This window comes from Panulirus ornatus, chromosome 11 (genome assembly GCF_036320965.1).
Source record: "Panulirus ornatus isolate Po-2019 chromosome 11, ASM3632096v1, whole genome shotgun sequence".
NCBI classification, from domain to species: Eukaryota; Metazoa; Arthropoda; class Malacostraca; order Decapoda; family Palinuridae; genus Panulirus; species Panulirus ornatus.
The window spans coordinates 6,370,382-6,394,631 of NC_092234.1; the positions used below are offsets into that span (position 1 = coordinate 6,370,382).

The 24,250-nt window shown below is 38.8% G+C and overlaps 1 protein-coding gene across 5 annotated transcripts in view; it reads right to left on the reverse strand.

Annotated features, from left to right (window-relative positions):
- The window catches only part of gpp (DOT1 like histone lysine methyltransferase grappa), a 277,074-nt gene that overhangs the window by 34,240 nt on the left and 218,584 nt on the right, over window positions 1-24,250 (reverse strand). For 4 of the 5 annotated variants that reach the window (XM_071666497.1, XM_071666495.1, XM_071666498.1 and 1 more), the window contains 7 exons: window positions 17,530-17,892; window positions 17,061-17,199; window positions 15,879-16,126; window positions 15,398-15,547; window positions 13,432-13,581; window positions 11,128-12,759; window positions 8,560-8,863 (listed from right to left, as the gene is read on the reverse strand). In XM_071666497.1, the coding sequence (XP_071522598.1) occupies window positions 8,560-8,863; window positions 11,128-12,759; window positions 13,432-13,581; window positions 15,398-15,547; window positions 15,879-16,126; window positions 17,061-17,199; window positions 17,530-17,892 (2,986 nt within the window). The remainder of the gene's footprint in view (window positions 1-8,559; window positions 8,864-11,127; window positions 12,760-13,431; window positions 13,582-15,397; window positions 15,548-15,878; window positions 16,127-17,060; window positions 17,200-17,529; window positions 17,893-24,250) is intronic. The other variant, XM_071666499.1, reaches the window with a different exon arrangement.

A 24,250-nucleotide genomic window follows, 5' to 3' on the forward strand; every position in this document is an offset into this window, starting at 1 on the left:
TAGAGACTCTGGCAAGGAGTGGCAGACAGAGGGAGAAGCAGGGTAGAGTAAGCAGCAGGTAAGCCTCTGATGCAAATTTAGTAATGGCTTTTATCACTATTTGTGGAAGAAATATATGTAAAATATATGTAATAGTAAAGACTGCATAGAAACAAGTGAGCTAACATATATGGCCATGAGACAGCCCTGCTGATAAAAGTGTAGTTTCTATAGACAGTGGGGGAACGGGATGCGAGAGGTACAATGGAGGATTATCTTGTGACCCACAATCACCAAATGACACATCACTCTTTATAGTTACTATTTACATAATTTACATACATTTAGTGGATCATAGGGTGGGGGAGGGGGCGAAAATTCTGGGAGCCTTGAAGAATGTGTGGAAGTCGAGAACATTATCTTGGAAAGCAAAAATGAGTATGTTTGAAGGAATAGTGGTTCCAACAATGTTGTATGGTTGCGAGGCGTGGGCTATGGATAGAGTTGTGCGCAGGAGGATGGATGTGCTGGAAATGAGATGTTTGAGGACAATGCGTGGTGTGAGGTGGTTTGATCGAGTAAGTAACGTAAGGGTAAGAGAGATGTGTGGAAATAAAAAGAGCGTGGTTGAGAGAGCAGAAGAGGGTGTTTTGAAATGGTTTGGGCACATGGAGAGAATGAGTGAGGAAAGATTGACCAAGAGGATATATGTGTCGGAGGTGGAGGGAACGAGGAGAAGAGGGAGACCAAATTGGAGGTGGAAAGATGAAGTGAAAAAGATTTTGTGTGATCGGGGCCTGAACATGCAGGAGGGTGAAAGGAGGGCAAGGAATAGAGTGAATTGGAGCGATGTGGTATACTGGGGTTGACGTGCTGTCAGTGGATTGAATCGGGGCATGTGAAGCGTCTGGGGTAAACCATGGAAAGCTGTGTAGGTATGTATATTTTGCGTGTGTGGACGTATGTATATACATGTGTATGGGGGTGGGTTGGGCCATTTCTTTTGTCTGTTTCCTTGCGCTACCTCGCAAACGCGGGAGACAGCGACAAAGAAAAAAAAAAAAAAAAAAAAAATACATTCAATTATTGCCAGACTTCGCTTGCTTAAGGTTACACCACATGTAAAAAGTAAACTTTGGCAAGGCTGTATCACTGGGAGCACAGTTTCATCAAAGAACTTCTTACTCCAAAGGAGTCCACATTTCCCTGCTACTAAAAGTAACACACCCCTGAACTGCAAGAGCCTCTGTTATGAGGTTTTGGGTAACAGCAAGACTCTTTCTTAGAAAAGGGATCTAAAATAATGAAAGATACATTACAACTACAGTCAAATTGGTATTTTTGAACCAAAGCAACAGTACAATTCCTCAGAATTACCCTTCCTCAATGGAAAAAATATAAAAATATGCTTGTATCATAATTAACTATAGAAAATACCAAAAAATCAGTATACTTTCTTCAATGTTGGTGCGGGCGGGACTTAAGTGGACAAGTGGGTCAGGGCTAGGCAGAGTGATACTCTTTATTCATGTACGTACATGATCTTTATAATTTTTTCCAAGCATGATTTCACTTTACATGCACTTAATAAACATGACACGCTTTATAATCTTTCAAGGCATGGTTTCATACTACACACGTTATCTACATACAAGGGGAGCGAGTATGAATATGTACATCTGTATATATGTATATGTCTGTGTGTGTAAGTATATGTATGTATATGTTGATATGCATATGTGCGTGTATGTATATATATGTGTACATGAGTGGATGGGTCATTCTCTGTCTGTTTCCTGGTGCTACCTCGCTGATGCAGGAAACAACGATTTAGTATAATGAAATAAGAAAATACCCTATCCTTGGGAATAGGGGATAAAGAATACTTCCCACATATTCCCTGCGTGTCGTAGAAGGTGACTAAAAGGGGAGGAAGTGGGGGACTGGAAATCCTCCCCTACCATTCTTAATTTTCCAAAAGAAGAAAGGGAGAAGGGGGCTAAGGGAGGATATTCCCTCTAAGGCTCAGTCCTCTGTTCTTAACACTACCTCGCTGATGTGGATAATGTGAGGCCATTTTTTGTCTGTTTCCTGGTGCTACGACGCTGATGCAGGAAACAGTGATTGAGTATAATTAAATGAAAAATATATTTATATATTCTCTCATACACATTCGCCATTTCCTGCATTAGCGAGGTAGCATTAAAAACAGAGGACTGAGCCTTAGATGAGAAGCAGGAGACCAAACTGGAGGGGGAAGCATGGAGTGAAAAAGATTTTGAGCAATCTGGGCCTGAACATATAGGAGGGTGAGAGGTGTGCAAGGAATAGAGTGAATTGGAACAATAAGGTATAACAGGGTCAATGTGCTGTTAATAGACTGAACCAGGGCACGTGAAGCATCTGGGGTAAACCATGGACAGGTCTGTGGGGCCTTGATGTGGATTGGGACCTGTGGTTTAAGTGCATTACACATGAGAGTTAGAGAATGGATGTGACAGAATGTGGCCCCTCTTTGTCCATTTCCTAGTGCTACCTTGCTGACGCAGGGGATGGCAATGCTGTTTCTTGTGGGGCAGAGTGGTGCCAGAAATGGATAAAGGCGAGCAAGTATGAATATGTACATGTGTATATACGTGTATGTATATGTATATGTGTGCACATATTGTATATATGTATACTGAATGCCTCTGTAGTCTGAACACTCACCTTTATCCCCTTTGCCTTTGTACAATGTTCACTTGGTAACTGCGTGGACAAAAGTTTGTCTACAAGAATAAATCAACAAATAAACATGGGTATGTTTGAAGGAATACTGGTTCCATCAATGTTGTATGGTTGCGAGGCGTGGGCTATTGATAAAGTTGTGCGGGGGAGGGTGGATGCATTGGAAATGAGATGTTTGAGGACAATATGTGGTGTGAGGTGGTTTGATTGAGTAAGTAATGAAAGGGTAAGAGAGATGTGTGGTAATAAAAAGAGTGTGGTTGAGAGAGCAGAAGAGGGTGTTTTGAAATGGTTTGGTCACATGGAGAGAATGAGTGAGGAAAGATTGACAAAGAGGATATATATGTCATAGGTGGAGGGAACGAGAAGTGGGAGACCAAACTGGAGGTGGAAAGATGGAGTGAAAAAGATTCTGAGTGATAGGGCCTGTACATGCAGGAGGGTGAAAGGCCTGCAAGGAATAGAGTGAATTAGAATGCTGTGGTATATCGGGGTTAACATGCTGTCAATGGATTGAACCTGGGCATGTGAAGCTTCTGGGGTAAACCATGGAAAGTTTTGTGGGGCCTGGATGTGGAAAGGGAGCTGTAGTTTCGGTGCATTATACATGACAGCTAGAGACTGAGTGTGAACGAATGTGGCCTTTGTTGTCTTTTCCTAGTGCTACCTCGCGCACATGCGGGTGAGGGGGTTGTCATTTCATATGTGGCAGGGTGGCAACGGGAATGAATAAGGGCAGACAGTATGAATTATGTACATGTGTATATATGTATATGTCTGTGTGTGTATATATATGTATACGTTGAGATGTATAGGTATGTATATGTGCATGTGTGGATGTGTATGTATATACATGTGTATGTGGGTGGGTTGGGCCATTCTTTCGTCTGTTTCCTTGCGCTACCTCACTAATGCGGGAGACAGCGACAAAGTATAATAAAAAATAAAATTACATCCATCTCAACAGGAGTTTCTTGAAGCAGCAAGAAATGATTTCTCAATTACTGAACTGCAACACATCTATTGCTAGGCTGTCTGATCTAGTTAAAAGTCACAAATGAAAGGTGGTCAAAACTGTTGTTGCAATTTCTGGAGTAGTTTCAAAGCATTAACACTCCACTCTAAAGTTCCTGTATGTTTCTAAATTTCATATGCTTTCCTTTCAAACATGAACAAACATTTCTTTTGAGACTAATAAATATCAAATCATCACCAGAAATACTATACTTAAAATAACATACATAAACCTATCTAAAATATATTAAGGCCTAGTTAAAAACTGATTTATCTATGACAGACTTAGCTTTCAACTTCAAATCAAAATTACTGTCAGTCTGGGAATGGAGTAATGCCAAGGCAAAGCACAGGAGACACATGTTCATGATATATCCAATATTCTTACTTTGTAACTGAATAACTAAGGTCAAATTTCAGTCTGCTTGCTGCTTCTTGACAGAAACATATATCAATTTGGGAACAATAAGCCTTTCATAAAACTATTCTGAAAAAAACACAAAAGGACAAAGGAGGCACCAATGCAGTCTACAAAACATGATACAAAAATAATGTTCATTAACAAAATGTTAACATACCTATAACTACTATGGTGTTCTAAGAAACACTTGTATTGCCTGCAATACAGCAGTAATTAGGAGTGAAATAAATTTTGGAAAATGCTACTGATTAATATTCCATGGCCAATGATGGAATTATCATAAGTCATTCACTAAGCTGTTTAATGCTAAACCCTTTTATAAAAGGCTCAACTTAAGCAAAATCCATAGCAAACCTTTGGTTCTTAAGCCATTCAGTTCCTTAGATGCTGGGAAACAATTGCAAAAAGTTTTGCAAATACCCAATTTGGACTTATAAAGTTCTGACCAAGGTTAACTTGCAGGGTAAAGTGCAACTCCTGATGAAGGACAGACAGATGGATGATGGAAAGACGTATGGACAATGGACAAATGAACAGACGACAGACAGAGAAATGATGACAATGATGGACAAAGTGTTTCCTAAGTGTCTACTATATCATGCATACAACACTATAAATGGCAGGTAAATTAACCATTGTACCAAAATTTCATCAACTGTCATGTTTGCAACATGTACATGTTTGGCTGAAATTGATGACAATCACTGGATAATTACTCATCAATTAACAGGTCCCTTTCAGAAATATAAATATATAAAAATTCTATATCCAGGCTATCAAAATGTATTCCAAGAAGATAAGTCCATTTACCAAGCCCTATCTTATCATGAATATCAATTCAGCTAAACTTTCATCACAGCACCAATTGCTTTACTGTCCTGATCTATTTCTGTTTAGTCACCATTTAGAAGCAATGGTGCAATGATGAATTCCTTAAGTATTCTAAAATAATTCCATTCAAAAATAGAACATGTCCTTTCTCCATCCAATATAGAAATTTTTTTCAGTATGAAAAGACTATTCATTGAACTCAAAAGACATATAATCACCCACCCATTCTGATACATGGTGCTGATGGTACTGACTTTCCTGTACTTTTCTGGTGGTCAATACATGCTGCAGCTATAAAGAGACCCTTGTAGAGTGAAGCAAATGCTTCCTCCTCTTGTGAAAGCTAACTCACTGGCCCATAAAAGATTAGCAATTTCTGGGGATAGATACTTTACGGGAGCAGTTGGGCTAGCCCATCCCATGTCAGGGTCAAGCCACTTTTGTCAGAACAGAACAGTAAAAATTTTCCTTTTCCACCTATACCGTGGGCAAAATCCATGCACATTTTCCTACAGAAAGGTAGCTAGCATCTGTGAACTTTTTGGTTTTCCTAACTTTATTTCAATACCCAGCTGTTTAAGATATCAGTAGCCTACAGAGGTCTCTTCCACTGCCAAGCAAGTGTAAAAGACACTGAGCTCCAGTACTTCTATAATCACCAGGTTGTGTGAACACAATGACCTCATGAATAATATGTAGACTTTTGGATGACCTGACCTTAATACTTCTATAATCACCAGGTTGTGTGAATATGATGATCTCATGAACAATATGTAGACCATTTGATGATCTGACCTAAATGATGAACTACATTTATCATTTGTATCAATTAGTGAGGAAAGTGAAGAAGAATAATATGAGAAGTGTGAAGAAATCAGAGAATGATTTTACCAAAATCACGAGATTGCTAATATGGAATAATCCATCAGCATCCCCACTACCCTAATACATAAGCACGAAATTATGTAACAACTATAACCTACATTTCTCTTTATGCAACCCTGGAGAGATGGAGGACTTTGGAAATAGATGACAGTAAAGAGCTAGAATTTTTCTAAGCATAGTCTGACGGTAAAAAATGAACTTCACAGTACTCTGGATATCATTTAGTGTTCATTGTGTAATACTGCACAATATATATCCATTTCATTCATAATAATCAATGTGCATGTAAAAAAATAGGAACTGAGCGCATATAAAGGTGGCCTTGGCTCTCATCAGGTTTGCTTTTGTGAAAAGAGTAAGTATAAGTGAAATGAGTGAGCAGCCAGTGATCAATGAAAAGAATGAACAGCCAGTGATTAAATGAAATGAATGAATAGCCAGTGATTATTCTGAATGCTCTGTTTTGTCTGGATTTTAAATCTGTTACAATGTTAATGAAAGATGAGAAACATTAATAATGTTCCTATCCTTTCTAGTATCATGATTTGGATAAGCAGAATAAAACTATAATCTTGTGAAAGACATAATACTTGAATAAAGATAGCAATTTCATAAAGTAATAAAGGCAGTGAGAAATATCAAAGTGTACCAATGTTGTTCAGCATGAAGGATCATGTAACATTATCACCAGGGTACCAATTCTGTCACCACTTCCAAATCAGATGAGACCTCCATGCATTGGGTTGGAAATCTGAGTGATCTTTAACTAACTTTCTGAAAATATGCTTTAAGTTTTATAAAGAATTTTGTGTTTAATCAAGAAAAACCATGAAGACTTGGATTGACTGACAGGAATTGAAGTTCAGTAACCATCAGTCCCAAATCACTTCCGAAATCATAAGCCATTTACTGCCTAAAGTTCTCCAGGGAAGAGCCCACAAACCAAGACTAATCAGACACCTCATTCACTGCACTGCATCTCTACAGATAGAGCTGCTTCAAGTCCAGGCTGTTTAATTTCATCAGCTTTTACATAAGATGTGAAATGACCAAAGTAAACACATATCTATCTATATCTCTGAAGCCTGTTCCAATTGGAACTACCTCAAGGGGTGGCCACAGTAAGAGTCTCTAAAACTTAAAAGAACGCTAGTGCTGCTTCTTAGCCTTTACAGCCTCACCCTTAACAGGCCACTAGCAGAGGACAAGTCTAGTGCAATGTTTAGAAAGGCTCCTACCTAATGTTCCTAATGACTACTTCTATCTAATGATCCTACCTACTACTACCTAATGCTCCTGCCTAAATGTTCCTTATTACTACTTCTATCCACTGCTCCTACCATTTTGCCAAAAGGTAGGGCTAGCACATAGTGCTCACCACAGGGAAATCTAGAGGTACAAAGAATGAGCTGCATGAGATAAAAGTTGTCAAGTGCCATAATGACAAGGAAAGATTGTATGTTTGTGGACAGAATGCCAGTATTCCACATGTTAGTGAGGCAGAAAGGAAAGACAGCTACTTCAGTTAGAGGGGTGCAACTTGACAACCACTAAAGTGCTGGCTCACTATGCAGATGTCACTAACCCTCCTGATACACAGGTGGGTAGTACTGGTAATATATCTCCCTGGTCGTTGGCTGCCTACCAACAACTACCTACCATATAAACACATGAAAACAAAAAAATAAGTAATAAAAATCAAAATATAAATAAATGGGCTGTCTCACAAAATTCAAAATACATTTTCCGAGCATGACTAAAAGCAATAGAAGTATATCCATTATTAACAAGGTAAACTTGAGACAATACAATGAGTCAGCTACAAGCCTGTTCCCAAGTATTGTCCTAACAGTTTCTTCTCATCTTTTACTGTAACTAGAGTGTACAACAAGCTAATACATGATCACATGGGGATGAAAAACTTCAGTGACTTCCAAGGATTTTGTCAAAAATATCTAATATATCCAAAATTTCATAATGAACATTTTTTTTTTTTCTACTTTCTCAAAGGGGAACTTATTTCTAAGGGATGAAAACAAATTTCAGACCTAAATAACTGCAAGGGATGTATGAAACAAAAATGAATGACTACGTACTGTGACAGGACACAGGAAGCCACTTGTTGGGGCTTAGAGGTGACTGCCAAATGTGATGGGGTTACTTCCATTGAACTTGCTTGGAATATGACCCTTAAATTGTTCTATTCAGGTAAAGTGACAAATAAGATTCCTAAACTAATGTCCTTATTGGGAGCTTAAATGATTCTATAGTAACGAGAATAATGGTATCCACATGCAGGCTGTCAGGGAGAAAGGGAGGGAAGGCACAGAGTCAAGCGTCCTACTGTCGTGACAACAATGATGCATGTGAGAAAGGGGGATGGGGGGAGATATGGTGCATCATAGTAATGACTGCATAGTAAAGCAAGGTACTGCAAACAGCAACATATGAAAGAGTCAACAGAATGTGGAGCTACACAACTCAGGGGCCATAGGAAGATCAAGAAAAAACTAAATATAATCAAATTCTAGAAGTCTATCCTCTGAGACAAGCATAGATATGAAAATTTACACTAAAAATAAGAAGTACTTTAATAGAAATAAATTAATCTAAAACATTAACCTTAAGCAGTAGCAATATTCAGAAAATTTTTAGGGAGAACAATTATATTTGCAATCTGAATCTTATAAAGACAATCTTACCATCAGTTTTTTTTTCCAATGGTTCTGTCTTAAGTTGGCTCATGATGGGCTGACTGACAATGATGGAGGGTTTACTGGAGGATGATAAGGAAGACGACAGGCTTGGCTCAACACACAAAGTAGATCCAGGGGCATTCGACAGTGGCGGAGTCATAATGGAGGAAGGATTAGAGGAAGATGGTAGACCTTCAGAGTAATGCTGTTTCTTTGGTGGGATGACCGTAGTTATGGGAGGTGGAGACCGCATCTTCCGCTTCATCCGATCATCTTCCGCAGGTCTTACTTCTACAGGCTCTTCTTTGACCTATATCAACAAAGCATATCAGATGATACTGAATATTCCATCAATTTACAGTGGTGTGTCTCATCATGCTATATAACATTAATCAACAGATGAAGCAGCTGGTAGAAACTACATAAATGTCTGTGGGACCTGCTTATATAAGGATAGGGGTCTGTGGTGTCAAGTGTATTACATATGCTAGAAAATGGATGGGAGCAAATGAAGAATTTTCTTTGTCTATTCCTGGGGCTACCTTACAAATTTTGGAAAGAAAAAAAATAGAAAGAAATGATGTCTGATATGTTCTAAGTTAACACAAAGAGGGCTTCTTATTCATGAAAAAGTGGCAAATCCTATAATAACTCCCCCCCATCTGAGAAGGCATGAGTAACTGAGGCCCTAATCATGGGTATCCTATCAATATATAATCTATTTATATTTTTTATACTCTGTCACTGTCTCCTGCGTTAGCGAGGTAGCGCAAGGAAACAGACTAAAGAATGACCCAACCCACCCATATACACATGTATATACATAAACATCCACAAATGCACATATACATACCTATACATTTCAACGTAAACATATATATACATACACAGACATATCTATTTATCTATTTTGCTTTGTCGCTGTCTCCCCCGTTTGTGAGGCAGCGCAAGGAAACAGACGAAAGAAATGGCCCAACCCACCCCCATACACATGTATACACATACACGTCCACACACGCAAATATACATACCTATACATCTCAATGTACACATATATATACACACAGACACATACATATATACACATGCACACAATTCACACTGTCTGCCTTTATTCATTCCCATCGCCACCTCACCACACATGGAAATAACATCCCCCTCCCCCCTCATGTGTGCGAGGTAGTGCTAGGAAAAGACAATAAAGGCCCCATTCATTCACACTCAGTCTCCAGCTGTCATGCAATAATGCACCGAAACCACAGCTCCCTTTCCACATCCAGGCCCCACACAACTTTCCATGGTTTACCCCAGACGCTTCACATGCCCTGATTCAATCCATTGACAGCACGTCAACCCCGGTATACCACATCGATCCAATTCACTCTATTCCTTGCCCGCCTTTCACCCTCCTGCATGTTCAGGCCCCGTTCACTCAAAATCTTTTTCACTCCATCTTTCCACCTCCAATTTGGTCTCCCACTTCTCCTCGTTCCCTCCACCCCCGACACATATATCCTCTTGGTCAATCTTTCCTCACTCATTCTCTCCATGTGCCCAAACCATTTCAAAACACCCTCTTCTGCTCTCTCAACCATGCTCTTTTTATTTACACAGACATATACATATATATATACATGTACATAATTCATACTTGAGATGTATAGGTATGTATATTTGCGTGTGTGGACGTGTATGTATATACATGTATATGTGGGTGGGTTGGGCCATTCTTTCGTCTCTTTCCTTGCGCTACCTCGCTAACGCAGGAGACAGCGACAAAGCAAAATAAATAAATAAATAAATTCATACTTGCTGCCTTTATTCATTCCCGTCGCCACCCCGTCACACATGAAATGACAACCCCCTACTACCGCATGTGCGGGGGGATATGCTATTTCCTGTGTGGCGGGGTAGCAACAGGAACGGATGAAGGTAGTGCCTGAAACAGACGAACAAAGCCAGCATCCATTCTCTGAAACCACAATTCCCTATCCATAATCAGGCCTTATAGAACTTTTCATGGTTTAACCTGGACACTTCAAATGCTCTGGTTCAATTTCCTGTGTGGCAGGGTAGCAACAGGAATGGATGAAGGTAGTGCCTGAAACAGACAAACAAAGCCAGCATCCATTCTCTGAAACCACAGCTCCTTATCCACAATCAGGCCTTATAGAACTTTTCATGGTTTAACCTGGTCACTTCAAATGCTCTGGTTCAATCCATACAGGAAGTAATTTTTCATATGGAATGTAACTCCTCTTATAACTTAGGATTCAATTACTCACACAACAACATTCCATTACAATAATACATTAGAAGGTAATTCATCATTTTGGAAGGATCTCCTTATTCATATTATCTCACTATTAGTGTACCAAGCTTAATATCAACTCTTGCCAAATGCTTGAATCATTAGGAGTTAATTTAGGTATTCATCACATATCCGATTCACCCCTCTGCAAAGACTGCTATCACTTTTTCTTTTTGTCCTGGTTCTAAATATCAAGCAAATAGATGAGTTAAAAAGAATTTTCATTATTTTCTAACACGAACATCAAATATGAAGAGGCTTACCTTTGCTTGAAGATGGGGTCTGTTGATGAAGCGAGCATGTAGTGTTGCAGCAAGACCCTCCACAGGTCCATCTACCGGCAACCCTCGGACTTCATTAAAGTGGTGTGGAGCAGACGACACCTCATTCCTTGGCAGTGTTACACTACAAGTCTTACTAGCCTCTCCCACCACTGCAGGCCCTGCTGGAGGTAGAGGTGGGGTGGCCTGGGTGGTGGGCGGGGTAGAAGTTGGACACTTGTTGCCATACATGGAAGCTAAACGTGCTTCTAAACCATCTCTCCCTGGTGAAGGTACTGGTGGAGGCATGTGTGGCTTTTCCTCATACTGAGGACCCCTTGGTGATTTTACCCTTGGGTACATTAGGCCCTCCATTGCTTGTGGAGTATGTGGTGTAGGAGGGATACTTTCTGTGCTATTGGGTCGAGAAATAGGAGAGTATACCATCCTGAGTGCTGGCGACTGTTGACGACCATCACTGCTATCAGGAGTGTGGGGTTTGCCATAGCTTTCTTCCACTATCCTTGATATCCTGGAATTAGAGCGTGGAGATATGGACTTTCCTGAGATGGTCATATCAACTGCTGCGTTGATGATTGACGGAGAAGATATCTCTAAAGTACGTTCAACCTCACCACTTATAAGATCTCCCACATTTCTTGTAATGGTAGGAGTTTTGTGAGCACTTACAGAACCACCTTCCAGTGCAAGTTTCTCTTGAGAAAGATGACGTCTAAGGGCTAGCTTGGCTGGCGATACTTGTGTATAATCTGGCTGACCAACTTTTGACTCTTTTAATTCCCGCAATTCTCGGATTTCTCCTCTTCTCTCCTGATTCTCCCTTTTGAAGTCAGAGCGGTTAGTTGCCCCAGACAACTGATATGGAGAGTGTCCTTGAGGTGGGACAGGGGACGGTCTAGGAGGCACTGCTTGTGCTGGAGGTTTGTCCTCATTTAGAACATTAGTTATAATTAATTTCAGGCGGTCTTCAAAGTCTGCCACTCTAGGAGGTTCATGAGCACGGATCATAGAGAATTGTCTTTGGTTCTTTTCAGAAGGTGGTCGTGCTGTGGGTGGTTGGTACTTCGTCTCTGACTGTTGAGGCAACTCAACCTTCACAGGCAATGTATTACTTGGCACATATCTCGGGGTAAGCACCACAACTCGCCCAGATTCTTGCCCTATTTGCAGAGGTTGACATCGTGAATCAGGCTGTCTGGATTCTCCGTGGTGTTGCCCACGCACATTTTCGATGCTAATAGGTAAACGTCCTTCATGCACTCTGACTTCTGTTCCTGCTGGTAGGGTAGGAATACGTCCTGCTTCAATCTGTCTCCCAGTTTCCAGAATCTTCTGAGCTAAGATCTCTGGGTTCTTTTCCTCAATCTTCCCAACATCAGGAATATTTGGCCACTCCTGATTTCGACTTCTGTGTCTTGTCTTATGTCTCCCAGGAGATTTATCAGCTCGCTGAGTAGGAGTGGCAGTGCGGACACTATCTGGAGCTGTACTTTCCAAGTTATTGACTTCAGACTCTAATCTAGACACCTGAGTGTGAAGTTTTTTCCGCTGAGACAATGTCTGAGATATCTCTCGCAAGATGAACTCCTGAGTTAGATGAGACACATCTAGGCTCTGTAAATATAAATAAAGTAACCATTCCTGAAACATATTAAACAATGTTTTCATTTACGGAAGAATATAAAATCTGCAAAACAGTAAACTAATTCACATTTGCCTTCATACAAGGTCAAACTTAGAGAGCTGAGCATATCATACTGTGGCATACAAAACTTTAGCATTCCTTCCCCTGTCTTTATATACTATACCAATTTACTTCCTTATTATCAACCAAATCATTACCTACTTCAGCCATATAAATATCAATAACCCTACGGATAAGTGACTATAAATACAAGTCATTTAAATTACAAATGTTATCACAGGGGATTGGGCAGAAAAAGGTACAAGAGAGGAAGGAGAAAAAGAGGGACTTTTCCTCTTAAAGCTCAGTCATTTATTCCTATGCTCCCTCGGTAAAGCAGGAAATAAGAAAACGTTTAGGAAAGAATATAATAATCACAAAACTTGAATACGGCATGTAAAAAAATAAAATCTCTAGAAGAACACACTTCAAAGAAAATTAGGCAACTCTAAAATTTTTGGGTCATAGAAGGAAGAGACTAGTTAACAAAAGGCAAATGAAACCAATAAATTTTTTAATAAACAGTACATCTGTGGTGGAAGAAATATACAGTAATTTCTAAAATGGAAAAATAAAAAATGAGGTTAATTCAATCCACTCACTCCATTAACAAGTCCATTCCGTCTATATTTGTTGATGATTTCATGTTGTCGCAGCCTCACTAGCTTGTCTTGTTCCTCCTCTGCTGATGTTACTTGCTGCTGAAGTGATGACACATTGGCTTGTAGTTCTTTGTGTCGCCAAACAATCTCCTGAGGACAATACTTCTGTGTTTAGTTAACATTAATTTTGATAATCAAAGGGTAGGAATATGTGTTTTAAGTTCCTTGTTATGGTATTAATAATATGCATCTAACCCTACATGCATAAAAATATCTTTGCTATCCAACATTGCTATCAAATAAGTACATAAACTTGCATTAGGGAACTTCATATATGATGCTCCCTTCCCTAAAATCTGTTGCAGTCTTGGACAAGCTCTACCAATATAAAAATAAGTCAAACTTAATTCTTGTCATTGATAAGAAACTAAATATTGGGTGAAAGGCATGCAAGGAATAGAGTGAATTGGAACGATGTGGTATACCGGGGTCGACGTGCTGTTAATGGATTGAACCAGGGCATGTGAAGCGTCTGGGGTAAACCATGGAAAGTTATGTGGGGCCTAGATGTGGAAAGGGAGCTGTGGTTTCGGTGCATTATACATGACAGCTAGAGACTGAGTGTGAATGAATGTGGCCTTTGTTGTCTTTTCCTTGCGCTACCTCGCGCACATGCGGGGGAGGGGGTTCTTATTTCATGTGTGGCAGGGTGGCGATGGTAATGAATAAAGGCAGACAGTATGAATTATGTACATGTGTACATATGCATATGTCTGTGTGTGTATATATATATGTATACGTTGAGATGTATAGGTATGTATATTTGCCTGTGTGGATGTGTATGTACATACATGTGTATGTGGGTTGGATATATATATATATATATATATATATATCCAATTAACAAGTATCTTGAAATCTACACTAAGGATATATGAAGTGGGTAATTTCACATAATTAAATGCAGCAAATATAAACAAAGCTCATTTAAGAAATCATATTGCAGGTTATTCATTTTGGACATACCATAATTATCATAAAAATCCCATAGTGGCTTTTATAGAGCTCCTACAGCTCAAAGGCTGTAGAAAGGAAATGATGGACCTATTCACAGTGAAAAGTCAAACAAGATTGTACTCCTTTCATTCATTGACAAAGATCTTTCTTTCTTTTTCTTTCATACTATTCGCCATTTCCCACATTAGCGGGGTTGCGTTAAGAACAGAGGACCGGACCTTTGAGGGAATATCCTCACCTAGCCCCCTTGACAAAGATACCCTCATGAACTTTACTTTCTTTATGCAAACTCATACTGGCATAATCCAGTAACATCGGTTATATTCATATGAATGAATATATGAAAAATCACTCCATCTCTGAATCTAATCCAAGAACCATAACAAACTAACACAAAATCCATCATAATAAAATAGCAGAATTTAGTTTTTGCACTATGATGTGAATACCAATACACAAATTTAATTCATCTTCAAATTCAAAGCAGAACTAAATATCACAAGCAATGGAAATCTCACCAAAAATTATCAAGACCCATCATTATTTGACTCCCGGTACATGGAAACTAACATGTGAGAACATACGAACATGGGTGTTATAAATTACTATCAATCTAACGAATACTTCTGACAAAATTTCTCACTGATGACTTGGTCACATAAATCTACACATCCTAAAGACAATCTAAATCATGACACCGGCACAGTTTATTAATAAAAGTGAATCCAAATAAAGAAATAATGCACATACATTTTCAACCTTTAAATGATAATATAATTCTTATTATACCCACATGTCATTGTCCATTATTCAAATTCACAGAATAGAAAAAAGAATATAATTTTCTGAAAAGGGTAAATCTAAGTCCTATTTACCTAGGCACAAAACTAAGCATTACTGTTTTCTATTACCTAAACTAAATGTAAGGTACATATAAATATATGCATACCTTTGCTCTATTCAAAAGGTCCTCTGGATTGGCTGCTGTCATTCCAAGCTCAGAGATACGTGACCTAAGAAGAGCCACTGAGTCGTCTATAAGCACTTTAATCTGTCGTTCTAGTTGTGCTGCCCGAGACTTCAATGATTTGTTCTTTTCCTATGTATCATTAATAGTTGGTTAGATTCTATCTTACATATATAAGTATAAGAAAGTACAAAAAATACACCTCTCTACAAATGGATATCAAATTTCAATGCACTCAATGCCATGGCTGAATACTATAAATGGTCCTAAATACATTATCAACATTAAGTCTAAGCAATGGAATGCATTATCTTCGTACCAATATCAAAGGAAAATGTGCTTATATACCAAACATGAAAAAAGTACCATTATCAAATACTGGGAGAAAATTTTTCATGAAACACATTGTTATGAGAGTTTCAAACACTTCATTAGATATACTTAAGCCAGATAGCACACTTACCTTCTCTGCCTCTATCTGCTGTGTCACAAAATCCTTATAATCCGGTTTTTTTATGGATTCTAACATGTTAAGGAACTGCTGACGGAAAACATCAAGCAGCACCTCTAAAGCATATGGGGTATCAGAAGGTGGGATGGGCAATTCCTCATGACGTAAGATACCAGTACCACTAACACTAGATGGTGTGAACAGGGACAGCTTTTGGTCAACACAGCCAGGCGCAGGGTCTTTATATGTAGCTGACTTCCCTGCAGTAAATACAAAAGTATCAAAAACTTTATGTGGGCAATAAATGTTCTGTACAGAGATGCTCAAGCTCTTTTTGTGGTATGTACAAAAAAATACAATCATTTTATCTATACTGTGAGTCCCCAACTTATGAAAGGGTTATGTTCCTGGACCTTGTTCATTAGCTGAACTATCTGTAAGTTGATAAATATACAAAATAATAATATGTATAGAAATAAAGTAAATATTTATACCTGCTTGTGATAATGGAATGCATCATGGTTTCTAAAATAAATACAGATAATAAAACATTAAGCAACATTTTACAAAAAAATGCATATTTAAATAGTTCCATAGTTTTGTGAACACAAGAGATTGTTTATGTGTGGGACTAGGTAATACACGATATCTTTTGAGTTCATTTGTATATATGGGTGTTTGTAGGTCATATGTCTCTATGTTGGGGGACTCATGGCATTTTCAAACATATTTTTCCCTTAATACTGCATTACCATTAATTTTTTTTTCATACATAATCGCTGTTTCCTGTGTCACCGAGGTAGTGCCAGGAAACAACAAAGAATGGCCCATCTACTCACATACACATATATATACATAAATGCCCATATGTGCACATATACATACAGATACATACACATACACAGACATATACATATATACACATTATAATTCATACATGCCCTAATGTTAATTTTTTCTATCAAGATTTAAGAATTTAGACAATTACATTTTCCAGCCTATGACTATACCATAATGTGGATTCTATAACAACTGCTTTTGTAAGATCAAATGTCTCAATGAAAAGTTACAAAGACATGAATATTTGGAACTATGTAATTCCTTTCCTGTTCTTCCTTAGTGGTGAAATTATCAAAGTCAAAAACAACTGTATAAGCTTTAATAATCAAAATGTCTTTATATGGCTTTACTAACCATCTGCATTTGTGCTAAGTAGGGTCTGTGTGTGAAGAAGGTCTAAACCATTAATCTTAATGGGTTTTTTAGCCGGCCTGTGTGATCGCTTTCCACCTCGTCTACTGCTGTTGAGACCTGAGCGTCTTGGACCACGAGACTGTTAAAGAGACAAATGCACAGTAATTACAAATGTTCATTATACTAGTAAGGAATGAGATACCATAACATGCTGGTCCTAAGGTGGCAACAATCTTAAGGTTTGCAGACACTCCACACAATATAACCTACAAAATGCATGAGGTAAAATACGAACTTACAATGTTATTTTTTGCAGATTAATTTCTATGCACCAGAGAATGAAGGATGAGAAAGGATACAGGAAAGGGCAAAAAATTCTTCACAGGAAAAAGAAAAGAAATGAGATATGGAGATAGAGTTGGGGTTGAGAAAGGGATCATGAGTGAGGAAGGTGAGAGGATGGACTCACCGCCACCGGAGGGTCAGGATCATCCACAATAGATGGTTTGGAAGCAGCTGCTCTTCTCTGAGTATTTCTCCTCCTTGTTCCAGCACTTGAGTGACGAGTTGCTCCGTTGTTGACATTTTCATCATTTTCGTCCGCTGAGCTTCGGCATGATGAGCCTTTTGGTGTTGTTTTACCAGATGAGGACGAATTTACAACAGATGAATTGGAGCACCAATCATTCCACGCACGCCGAGTGGTCGGGCCAATTACTGGGTCATCAAGATCCTTGTTTTGGTCAGAGGAGTCGTTAGAGGAAGTTTCAGATTTGATGGAGGCCTTATTAAGGTCCCTCCGAACTCTGCGTACACCAGGTGACTCATCCTCCTAAAGCCCAGGAGTAAACTTTAGAGCTGTGTCATGGCTACATGATGAGCAACACACACTCATACACACATAAAACAACATAAGTCTTCCTTTCCAAAGGATGAATTTTCTTTTATGGTAATCAACAAGGATAGCCCATTTACAGAGATGTACTCCAAATAGTATTCTGTTCAGAAGACAACTCCATAAGGGACTTGTATATACCTAATATTCCGCCATGTTTCCAACCCCATTTGCCATCTTACAACATATCATAAAGCTGTTTCCTTCACACATTAGTCAATAATCAACCTCTGGAACATTTTCAACAACAACAAATCAAATGTGTAGCTGCAGCCAACATGTTGAACTCTTTTGTAAAACCTCTGTAGTTATTGTAGATGCCACAGACAAACACACAACTGCTGATGACATTTATGTCAAACCCTGCTTCAAAGATTCAACAAAAGAGTAGGGACAGTTGCTGATGAAATGAATATAATACATAATAGTATGCTTTCAGGTCTGAACCCTAAAGGCATTTGAAAATTTGTACGTATCCAGTGCATTCTGAGACTCCTTTGCTCTAAATGTCTTAATTTCAATCAGTTTTCTGTATGACAGATTTTCATCACCCTCCTTGGTACATATAAAATAGATTGGTTGGGCTGAGTCAAGAAGAAAGTATAACAAACGTGAGGATCAAGAAAAACTGACACTAGAGAAAATCAGTCAAGTACAGTTCAGAGGAAAAGAAGTAACCATTTCTTTTAAACAAGTATTATAGCAAATAGTCAGCTGAAGTAAAAGAGTTTCAAATGTTGTAAGAGCCTTAATCATAATTCTATCATGCAATACTCCCTTAATCTTCGCTCTTTTTCAAATCTACTAACTCAACCTTGTGTTCCTTTGTCTATATCTCAAATCTCTCATCCAAAATTCTGGGGTGCTTTCTAAGAGAGACCTAGCTGAAAAAAGGTGACATCTTTTATGATCGCATATCATTCCACAATCATACCTAAATTAATACTCTCCCTAAAACTGGGGAAAAGGTGTAGTGATTTCTGCTTTTACACAAAGCAATTCAAAGCTCGAAACTGGGTTTCAAGTCCAAAATTGACTGCCTAACAAATGATGTGTTAAGCATCCTGGCACTGGGTACCAATCTTTACTACAAAAAACCCCTTTTGTGGTCCTGATACTTGAGAGACACTTTTGACCTGGCTTTGGCTCAGCTCACCACAAGGTCCTGAACTTATTTATGTCAAGTACATATCTAAATGGTACTTTACCATATTCACCTTGAAAACCCACTTTATTTAATTCCAAGCCCCAACTGCATACTACCACATAAAGATGCTTCAGCAAGCATTAATTCTGATATGAGTGATTCTGTGGAACTTGGGAAGTGTTAGAACCCAATGGTTTGACTATTCAGTGCTTTCCAGCACAAATAAGTAAAAATTTAGAAATGTATATTTCATTCATTTATCTATAATTAACCCAAAACCAATTTCTAAGAAAGCACCCTGGTGTTATAACAGTGAAATGATAAAAAGAACCAGCTAGTCCACCATGCCCTTAGTAGCAATAAAGGTTTCCTGCACAAGGAATAAGCTGTTGAAGATGATGGAGAGCAGGTGTGCTGCTGGAGTGCAGAAGTGGTGATAAACAACACAGCAAGCTCCAACATGAAATTCTGGTAAAATTTAGTTTCACATGGTAATCATTTCAATAATATCTTGTTCTATCAATAAAACACCATAACAACACTAGTAGTGCCATTATCATTACCAAAGAAAACCATTCTATAACATTTACAGAGAGTATGAACTGACATTGTCAGGAACGCATTTCCATAAGCACCTATTTAACAGACTTTATCGCTCATGAAATTTTCTTCAAGAACATACCTTGTCTATCATAAAAGGTCTATTTGTATACAGAATCAAATATTTTCACACCCTTTAAGTTTGTAAATAATTCTACATACACATTTTCCCATAAAATTTCTCCAATACTTTTACTTCATCCATTTCTATCATATAATCTATATTTGGCTCTGAAACTCCTATATTTTTGGCTCTCTGCTGGTACCTGTTTCAATGTAGGACTGCAATTGCAGGTGTTACATAATGGGACTGACTAACTGTCAGACAGAAAAGAAATGTCTTAATATGGTAATTCCTGTTGAGAGAGGAAATCCATACTTCAACACCTTTCTTTATCTTGCACTGTTTATTATTCTTTTGCACTTCCAAGTCCCTTCTAGTTTGCCATTTTCATTAAAATAATTTCATTCTGCCTGCAAAATCACTGGGATACAAATTTTGAATATAAGTCGTTTGACACTGCTGCTTCAGTCTCATTATCTTCTATTTCATCACTGATGATACCAACATGTCCAAGACACCAGAAGAATTCTACACTCCTATGCTTTGAATGGATTCTAACAATGCAATCTTGAACATTCTGAACTATGGGATGCAATGGATCAGTGTGATATTACTTGTGATGATGAGACACTCGACAGCTCAACAAACAGGGACCACCAATGGGCTTTCGGCAGCAAAGAAAATCCTGCACCTCCTCAGCCATGTCTCATTCAGAGCTACTGCGCCTGCAAGAAGCCATTCTTGATGGTGTAGCAGATGGGGAACAGAGTCATGTAAAAAGTACAGTTTTGGGGATTCAGAAACTAGGGGTGTTCTGGGGTCAGATGAGGCTACTTTTACCATAATGTTGACTGCTGTACTCAGACCCACACTTCCCTCAATAGACATTTAAGACTGTAAAGCCCTGTATCGCTAACGGTTTAGGGTGTTTCAGTTACCATGGACCTGGGAAGCAAGTAATTCTTCCTGGAAATATCATGATGAATCAGTACAGTGATTAGAACTCCTGAGTGTTGTTTGATCTGATTCATTTGATAAAGCCTAAGCAAGATTTTTGTGCAGGATGATGCCCCTTGTCACAGTGCCAAAAGTGTACACGAGTGGTTAAAAGATTGTGAAGTGCTGTGCTTTAATGATTAGCCAAGTTGTAACTCAGACCTCAATCCTACTGAGAATCTCTGGTCTATTCTCAAGCACCAATTACGTGACTGAGACACTTCATCTGTCCCTAAGCTGGAAGTGGCCATTAACAGGCCTCTATCATCTGAGCTCCTCTTCAACCTAACTGACAGCATTCCTCAAAGGTTTAACAACTGTCTACAAGCAACAAAATACTAGTAGATGGAGTAAATGTTATTTTCCTTTATTAATGTAACTAAACCATACAAAATTAATTTTTTCAGGTCAAGCTTCTACTTTCAACACAGACTGTGAATCAAAACTGAACAGCATTATCCAAATACCAGTATCCCAGGAACCCACATGAAATAGTTTTCATACAAAGTGCACTCATCAGCCCTTTGCACCTCTACTTTCCACACATACTTCCATGGAGTTAGTAATTTTGGCTTCCCATACACGGGGAAAGGAGCCGGTAATGCATCCTCCCCAAGCTCCATGTAACACTTCACCAATCTTGGTACACTACACAAGCACAAGCCTGTCTTGATTAAAAAATTCTTGAACTCATGCTTTTCTCTAAGGACATTACTGATGCTGTCTTCCTTGGTGATAATTCTCAAAAGCATCTCTGGTACCAACAGCAGGATCAACTTCCAAGAACAATGCAAGAAAAAATGGCTGCATAAAAAAAAATCCCCTCACTGCTGCCAAAGCCCACTAGTGGTCCCGTGTGACATGTGCTTTTAATGAGTTTAAAGTGAGGAGCCCATGTCAATTTTCTATCAAATACCATTCCTGAAATTTCAATGATACACATGGTACTGCTGCTCTTTCAATTCATCTTATAAAACCTATATCTATTGAGAAAAGGGATGAGTTTGCGTGGTGCTTACACGGAAGAATGCAAATGATTGTGGGATGTATACAAGAAAGCAGCAGATCAAAAAGAAGGTGCAGGGGTTGAACAAGTGAACAAGAGGACAAATGAGAGTTAGGGTATCAGTGAACTTTACAGAGAATAAAATGTTTTGGATGGAGGTTAATAACATGCAAAAAAACTAGAAAACAAACAGGAAAAGTGAAGAAGGCAAAATGGCAAGTGTTAACAGGAAGTGGTGAAGTGAGGAGGCACAGCAAGTATTCTGGAAGACTGCTGAATGTGACTGATGATAAAGTAGGAGATGCAGGGTGTCTGGATTAGGTTGGTGTGCGAAGTGAGACAGTCATGGAGAGTGGTTTTAGTGAAGAGAGAAGAGGTGACGAAAGCCCTACATAGAATGAAATGTTGCAAGGCAGCTGGAGTGGATGGCTTTGCTGTTGAATTTATCAAGAATGGAGATGACTGTGTTGTTGATTGATTAGTTACCATTTTCAACGTATTTATGGATCATGGTGAGGCATCTAAGGATTGGTAGAATGCATGTATAGTGCCAATTTAAAGACCAAAGGGGGGATAAATGTGAGTGTTCAAACTACAGAGGTACAAGTTCGTTGAGTGTGCCTGGTAAATTGTATGGTAAGGTAGAGATTGAAGGAGTAACATATGCACAGAGCATCAGATCAGAGAGAAAGAGTTTGGTTTTTATAAAGTGGTAGTGGATGTGGATAATTAGAGAAACAGATGGATTTGCATATGGCATTTATGGAACAGGAGAAAATATACAATAGGGTAAATAAGAGATGCCTTGTGAAAGGTTCTAAGAATATATGGTATGAGAGGAAAGTTGCTAAAATCAATGATAAGTTTTAATCGAGAAAGTAAGGCATGTGTACAAGAAGGAAAAGAGGAGAGTGAATGGTTTCAAGGGAAGGCTAGTCTGTGGCAAGAGTGTGTGATGCCACCATGGGTGTTTAATTTGGAGAGGAGGGAAGAAAATTAGTCTTGGAGAGAGGGGATGAGAGTAGTGAGTAGTGAGTCAGTTGTTGTTTGCTAATGATACAGCAATGATGGTAGATTCACATGTGGAACTGAATAAGTTGTTGACTGACTTTGGAAGGGAGTGTGAAAGGATGAAGATGAGAGTTAATGCAAGGTTATTAGCCTTAGAAAAGTTGTGGAACAGGTTTGTTGGGGTGTGAGTTTAAATGAAGAAAACTTGGAGTAAGTGAAGCGTTTCTGATACCTGGGAGGGGACATAACAATTTATGAAACCATGGAAACAAAAGTGACTCATAGGGTGGGGGGAGAGGTGAAGATTCAGGGAGAACTGAGAGTGGCTGGAAATACAGGTCATTATCTAGGAATGCAAAAATGGGTATGTTTCAAGTCATGGTAGTCTCAACAATATCAGATGGATGTGAGGCTTGGGCTATACATAAGACTATAGAGAAAGCTGGGTATGTTGGAAATGAAATGTTTGAAGACAACATGTGGTGTCAGGTGGTTTGATAGCAATGAAAGGATAAGAGAGAGGTGTGGTAATAAAAAGAGTGTGGTTGAGGAAGCTGAATAGGGTGTGCAGAAATGGTCTCATCATATAGAGAGAATGAATGATGAAAGGTTCACAAAGAAGATACATGTGTCAGAAGTGTAGCGAACAAGGAGAACAGGGAAACCAAACTAAGGATGGAAGGATGGGGTGAAAAAGATCTTAAGTGATCAGGGTCTGAGCTTGCTGGTGGATGAAAGACACACACACACACACAAATGTGGCCTCTTTTGTCTTTTCCTGGAGCTATCTCGCTGGAGGGAAGATGCCATTTCATGTATGGTGTATGGCAGGGTGGCAATGGGAATGGATGATGGCCGCAAGTATGAACATATGAATATATACATGTGTATACATGTATGTGTATGCACATGTATGTATACATTGAAATGTGTATGTATGTATGTATATATGTGTGTATGGGCATTTATGTATATACATATGTGGGTTGCTTGCGTCATTCCTCATCTGTTTCCTTGCGCTACCTCACTGACGTGGGAGACGGTGATTAAAAATAATAATATAAATAACAATAATATCTTATATTTATCTATTTGTAATATCATACTTTGTCACTGTCTCCCGCATTAGCAAGGTGGTGCAAGGAAACAGACGAAAGAATGGCCCAACCCAACCACATACACATATATATATATATATACATACACGTCCACACACGCACACATACATACCTATACATTTCAACTTATACATATATATACACATGTACATAGTTCATACCTGCTGCCTTTATTCATTACCCTCACCACACAAGAAATGACAGCCCCCATCCCCCCACACGCGCACGAGGTAGCGCTAGGAAAAGACAGCAAAGACCACATTCATTCACACTCAGTCTCTAGCTGTCATGTATAATGCACTGAAACCACAGCTCCCTTTCCATATCCCGGCCCCACAAAACTTTCCATGGTT